The 6,508-nt window shown below is 44.0% G+C and overlaps 1 protein-coding gene across 1 annotated transcript; it reads right to left on the bottom strand.

The window, feature by feature from the left end:
• Nucleotides 1-681: 681 nt before the first annotated feature.
• On the bottom strand, nucleotides 682-5,910 carry LOC145409295 (uncharacterized). Its single transcript, XM_080279773.1, has 2 exons — nucleotides 5,447-5,910; nucleotides 682-3,340 (listed from the first exon to the last, which is right to left on the bottom strand). The coding sequence occupies exons 1-2, from the start codon at nucleotides 5,908-5,910 to the stop codon at nucleotides 682-684; spliced, it is 3,123 nt and encodes a 1,040-aa protein (XP_080135899.1).
• Nucleotides 5,911-6,508: the final 598 nt, after the last annotated feature.

The following is a 6,508-nucleotide window of genomic DNA, read 5'->3' on the forward strand; positions in this document are numbered from 1 at the left end:
GAGAGGTAAAAAAGAGAGTGCAGGCGGGATGGAGTGGGTGGAGAAAGGTGACAGGAGTGATCTGTGACAGAAGGGTCTCTGCAGAAATGAAAGAGAAAGAAGACTGTAGTAAGGCCAACCATGTTGTACGGAATGGAGACAGTACCACTGACAAAAAGACAGGAGGCACAGTTGGAGGTAGCAGAATTGAAGATGTTGCTTTTTTCACTTGGAGTGATGAGGTTGGACAAAATTAGAAATGAACATATTAGAGGGACAGCACACGTAAGTCAGTTTGGGGACAAAGCTAGAGAGGCGAGACTGAGATGGTTTGGACATGTGCGGAGGGGGGATGAGGAGTATGTCGGGAGGAGGATGCTGGAAATGGAGTTACCAAGCAGGAGAAAGAGAGGAAGGCCAAAGAGAAGGTTTATGGATGTAATGAAGGACATGCGGGTGGTAGGTGTATGAGAAGAAGATGCAGAAGACAGAGTAAGATGGAGACTGGTGATCAGCTGTGGTGACCCCTAAGGGGATAGCCGAAAGGAGAAGAAGAAGAATATCTGGTTTTTGTCAACTTGAGTCTGGGATAACCTCAACAGCAACAACTCAAGCAGAAGAGGTTTGGAATAAGATGTATTGTACATGTCAGCTTGATGGTCTGGACATGGCCAATTCATGGACTTTTTCTAGCTGTGGACGTTACAGGTGTGTTTCCGGGGTGGGCTTCGCGCGTACACTTCCCTGACTCTGTTCTTGAGAAGCTCTGGTCTTACGAGACGCGTCAAAATTGTACTTATTTGGATCATCCTTGTTGGTTAGAATCATGTATTCCGCTTCATCATTTCCAAGCCTCCGTTTCAGCCTGTCTTTCAGTCTTTTTGCTTGTAGGCCTAGGAGTCTCATGATTTCTTTCACCCACATACTCTGAGCATCTGCAGACAAAGTCCTGAAGATATAGGTGAGTGTCTTGTTTGCTTCGGTGCGAACCTCCAACTGGAAAGTGTAGTTATCCGTAACTGGACCCAGTCCCACCGTATCCATGCTAAGGGCGTCCTCATATTGATATGAATTTGAAGTAGGCTCTAACAGTAGAATCATTGACTCCAGTAAAACCACATATTTGACCTGCCGCATACCCTGCCCAGGTTTGCGCACCTTTGCCGGACTCTCCAGCAGCACAGGGCCTTGCACTGCTAAGCTGAAGGGCACTCCATCAATCAACTCTGTCAGCAGAATACTGTTAGCATCTGATATACATTCACGAAGTGTCGACAGCGCCTTCTGAAGCACAGGAATAACTTCCAGATCCTCACTCTGAAGTGTTGATAGGATTCTGGCGTACTGTTGTAGATGCCGCATGGGAAGTTGGTAAGAATTTAATAAACCCAGGTCTAGCAATACATCACAACACATAGCTATGTCTACCAGATAATGTGAATAGAGTGATTTCAGTTCTTCAGAGCAATCAACGAAACACTGGCCAACTTCTGTTTTGTCCCGAGAACTAACGGCATCCTTCATCATAGGAAGAAAAACGTCACTATGAAACTGACACAAATGGCGAAAGTTGCTTATCATGCACTTAGGAGGCAGTGGGACATTTTCTCTTAACTTTTCTCCAAGTGTCTTTCTGAGGTTTTCAATATATATTTGCTCGTCATCTAACAGTTTATTCATAAGTGCCAGAGGTGTTCCAGCATTGCCAGCTGGTTGTGACTGTTGTTCATAGAGTTCTTTTAAGTATGGAAAATTGTACCACACTGATAGCCGAAGCCACTGATCTGACAATCTGGACTTGGTGCCACTTTCACCGTCTGATGAATAGCCACTGTGCGTCCGTGCTAAGGAATGAGGTTTTGATGAGGAACTGGAGATTTTTCTGACGGCTGCTCGTCGGCCGGAGCCAGTCAGGGAGGTGTTGAAATCAGTTCTCCCTGTCCGTACCAGCTCCTCTTGATTGTCACCATCATTGTGACCATCTAGAGAGGCAGATTTGCTCGAAGTCCTTTCTGCTGACTGACCACGACGCCCTTTGTTGTTCCATGAGGACGAGTCCGTTTCGATGAGGCTGTTTCTAGGCGATGTGGGTTGTGGTTTTTCTCTCAAAATGGAATTCAGATCTTTGATCCATAATTGCTGAGTGTTAATGTTTTTAGTTTTAAAGGTGTAGACGATAGCTTGACCTCTTGGCCCATTTCTAACTTCTAGGCTAAAAAGAAGCCCTCGTTCTTGCCCTCCTAGGCTACCCACTTGATCCATTCTGAAACTGGTGACATAGCGGTAATCTCTACCTGTGCTGATTGTCAACAAAATGAGGTTCTTCAGCATTAGGACGTGGTAAACTCGCCGCTGCAGGTACACTGATCCTCGTCGGAGGGCAAGGTCATTGTGCCGAATTAGAGTTCCGTAGTTGCTTAAGTCAAATGGTGCCCCCGTGACTGCTCCGAGGAAAAGTTTAGTGTCAGCCTTCTTTAATACAGCCTTGAGGACATCTACTGCACTTTGGAGTGACTTCTTGTCCTCTGGACAGCTGGATCGCTTTTGGAGAGTCTCAAGGCTGAGTACATAGTAATGGAGACGCATTCTAGGTTTTCTCAAATTTTCTGACATATTAGGCACGCGTTTTCTGAAATATTCCTTGTAGGTTTGTAGGAGATCGTCAACTACTGGAATATTCTCCATGAAGTAAACATAGTTCTCATAAGAAGCCTTCCGTCGCACAATGGCATCACTCAGCTGCTGTAAGTTACCACTGCAAGCCTGAAAATCACATTGCAGTTCTGTGTGTAGAAGTATCAATGCTCTCACTTGCGAGAAGAGAATTGTCAGCTTTTCACGGATGTATTGTGGAGTATCTTTACTTGACAGCCGTTCTCGATCTTCTGCCAAACTCTGAATAGCCTTCAAAAATTCTTTATCAGTGTCCAGGAAGAATTTTAGTTCCGCTTCTATTAGTGATGCATTAGATTCTAAAGAGGAGCAACTAGATCTGGACCCAGTGTCACTTGCATTGTCATACAGTCGCTCCTGTACACTAGCATCGATACCCATATTCTCATAGTACTTCCCTTCTGATTTGTTGCTGTCGGTGTCGTCTGCATTAGAACTCTCGTCATCTGAATCAGATCCTGAATACTGGTCATACTCTGGCGGGGGTTGGTCAGCTGCTGTGAAATCTGGAGGGGGTTGGTCAGCTGCTACGAAATCTGGAGGGGGTTGGTCAGCTGCTATAACTTTCCTGGCTGGGCGGGGTGACTTGGCTTGCATCACTGGGACTGCGAGGGACGTTAAAAGCCCTGAGAACTTTTTGCCCATACCACGGCTCCAAGACTCCTTCATGGAGGGCACCGGATCAGGGCTGGAAAGAAACAGCATCTGTATCATTATTCATCTTTTTTTTTTTTTTTTTTTTTTGGGGGGGGGGGGTGACAGGACGCGAATAGGCAAGAATGAAGTGAGAACATAACTGAAAACACTTTCCTGGAATACCATGAAGGGAAGCAATACTTTGTTGAGAACTTTCATGAGGAAATTACACACGCACGCGCACGCACACACGCGCACACACACACACACACGCGCGCGCGCGCACACACACACACACACACACACACACACACGCGCGCCCACACACACACACACACACACACACACACACACACACACACACACACACACACACACACACACACACACACACACACACACACACACACACACACACACACAATCAATCAATCAATCAATCATTCGATCAGTCAGTCAGTCAGTCAAACAGTCAATGGGAATGAGATCGAGTGCCGTACCACAAACCAAATGTTTACGGTATCGTCGGGAAGAAAGTTTTATAAAGAAATTTTACCACTTGTTATCATCCTCTTTTGCTGGTTTCTATTCCCAAACAGAGACACTTGGTATGTTTCTCTTCCCATTAATGATTTTCTTTGACATAATGCGTCATGGGGGAAGTGACGTATGCCCTACGTGGGGAGCTAACGCAGAGGAATAGTAAGCGAACTTGTTATGTGAAGGGGGGGGGGGATAAGGTGAACTTAACCTTTTAGCTGCGACTGGCGAACACTAATTTATTCTGGCTAACGTCAGACGATATTACCCAGCTCAATGGAAAGTCGGTGGAGCAAATAAGTGTATACAGTCTGCCACTATCATGATTTTGGCTGGTAACTACGAACTTGGTATCGTATTCCACTTGACGCCTGACGTTTTCATTCAGAATTAAAAAAAAAAAAAAAAAAAAAAAAAAAACGGAGTCAAAGGATTTAGTTTGTGTAGATTAACATAACCGACGAGGGCGCCTGACGACTACGTGTTTGTTGCATAGTAACTTAACGTCCATTAATCTTTTTCAATTATCTGTTGGCAAATTATTGTTAGATTAAAGATATTCCTACTCTATAACTAAGACTCATCGAATTTCATGCAACCTCGACGTAGTATGAATGTTATGGAAGTGTCCTAGTTCCGTCAGATGAAAACAACCCGATTAGACAATAGATGGAATACAAAATAGCACAATCATGGATACAAGTTCATCTGCTGTTCCACTTCCTCCACTTCCCCTGTGGCATGTCTGTCACATTCCATTCTGACGCATCACATATAAGATACACACCAATGGGCAGAGCAACATACCAAGCCTCTCTTAGTTTACTAATATAAGCCAACAGACGAATGTGAGGAGAGATGCAGTCTTAAGTAAATTTTCATCCCCGTTTGTACATTCTTCCACAAAAGTCGTGTCACTTTTTTCACTGTGGACTCTGAAAATCAATCCACCAACATCGATGACCCTTTGACCAGAGATCAATTTCGTCTGTGTCGGTGTCGGTGGCTGTAGTCCATGGAGAGAGAAAGTAAAGATGTGCCAGGACTTGCGCGGACGACTACCTCCACATACTCGTATGGGACATCGCAGTAGGCAAGAATGAAATATACTTTACCTTCAAGATAATCACCAACCGAGTATAGTACGACCTTGTGCCAGAACTCCTAGTTATTTTTTTTTTTTAGCTTTCTTTTGTTATTAAGTTCAAAGTAATTTATACAGAATATTTGTCCGTTAAACTTCCTTTGCAACCTGTGAAGCTGATTTGTCAGTTTCCCTCTGTTTACGGTAGGCTACCAACTATAAGGAAAAAGTTGCAATTTTTTTTTTTTTTTTTTTACAGATCACTGACATATAACATGGATGAAGTGTACTGTATTTGTCCTTCTATGCTTACATGTCTTACTCTACTCATCCTGCCTGGCCTTCAACAGTGAACGATAAATAAAGATTCTAAATAAAAAGAGTAGGCTAACCTAGGACAGCATGCTGCTTAAGGGAATGATGTCAGCTATTGATAAGTTCTTGAGAGGAACACGGATTCGCCAGAATCCAGAATAATCAATTTAAAGACTTCCATACCTATCATAGAAATAAAACTTAGGTTGGGTACAGTACCTTTCAGATGACCGTGGCTTTGGCCTGGCTTCGATGGCTGGGTTATGAAGGAGACTCAACAGCTTCTTCATATCCACCTCTGACTTCATCTGTAAGATAACGGCGGCACGGCTGTAGCTGTTGCATCGACTCACATACACCACCCTCAAAATGTCCGGCAGGGGCGTAACCACGATGACGTCACGCGTTCGATGCTGCAGGATCACTTCTGTTCCCCGTATGATCTGGCAGTTAGTGTCCTCTACCTTCAACTCCACCTCCTGCATGCTGTTGAAATTGTCCACCTCGCCGATAAACCGCTGGCTGTCCTTGTACTCCTCGCTCGTCTCGTCCACCACTGTCTCGCGGTGCAGTATGGTCCAGTGCGCTATCTTGGTCACTCGGGTATGTGTATCCTCAGAGAAACGGTGGAGAGGCGCTTTGACCTCCGCCACCCCCAGCAACACGCACATCACCGAAGACATCCTGCCAGGAACCAATTCACTCAGAACCAACACACACCACCAGCACAACAACAACAACAACAACAGTATGGCATTTGCTGTACTCAGAATTATATAATTTGATTATAAAAATAGCAGTGTAGTAGCATACCGATTAAATTTCAGATTTATTGTCTTCAATCTGTAAATTTATTTTCCCAGTGATGGCATCTGCCTTTAATTAATGAGACGAAAGTTAGCCTATGAATTATGACCTTCCGAGTCACTAACCCCTTCAGTACGATAACGTTTTGCGTATTATACCGCATTGTTACCACAAGAAGATTTTAGTCAATTTGGGGAAGACTATTGGTAGTGAAGGGGTTATTGGTTATTAGCACTCGGTAGGTAATAAACTAAGTTGCACCGCTTAATTTATGGATAAAACACAAAATCAAATCTATAATCAACCACCCAACATCTGTGAAAGTCACTTCTGTATTTCCTCCGTTATCAAGGCAAGGGAAAGAAGAGATGTCAAGGTTAGGACCTAAGTACATGTATGTGCATTTCTAGGTAAATTATATCTTGTTTTGGGTTTATACAGTCTCCATAAATAACACTGCGCACCTCAGTTATT

This window comes from Coenobita brevimanus, chromosome 80, assembly GCF_032717465.1.
Source record: "Coenobita brevimanus isolate Jiangsu-jjx chromosome 80, ASM3271746v2, whole genome shotgun sequence".
NCBI lineage: Eukaryota > Metazoa > Arthropoda > Malacostraca > Decapoda > Coenobitidae > Coenobita > Coenobita brevimanus.

What these genes read in the sequence shown, in the direction of transcription:
- LOC145409295 (XM_080279773.1), bottom strand. Translation starts at nt 5,910, where the DNA reads ATGTCTTCGGTGATGTGCGTGTTGCTGGGGGTGGCGGAGGTCAAAGCG. An exon ending in AAGCCACGGTCATCTGAAAG is followed by an intron (nt 3,341 to 5,446) that starts GTACTGTACCCA and finishes GTTTCTTTCCAG; the next exon opens with CCCTGATCCGGTGCCCTCCA.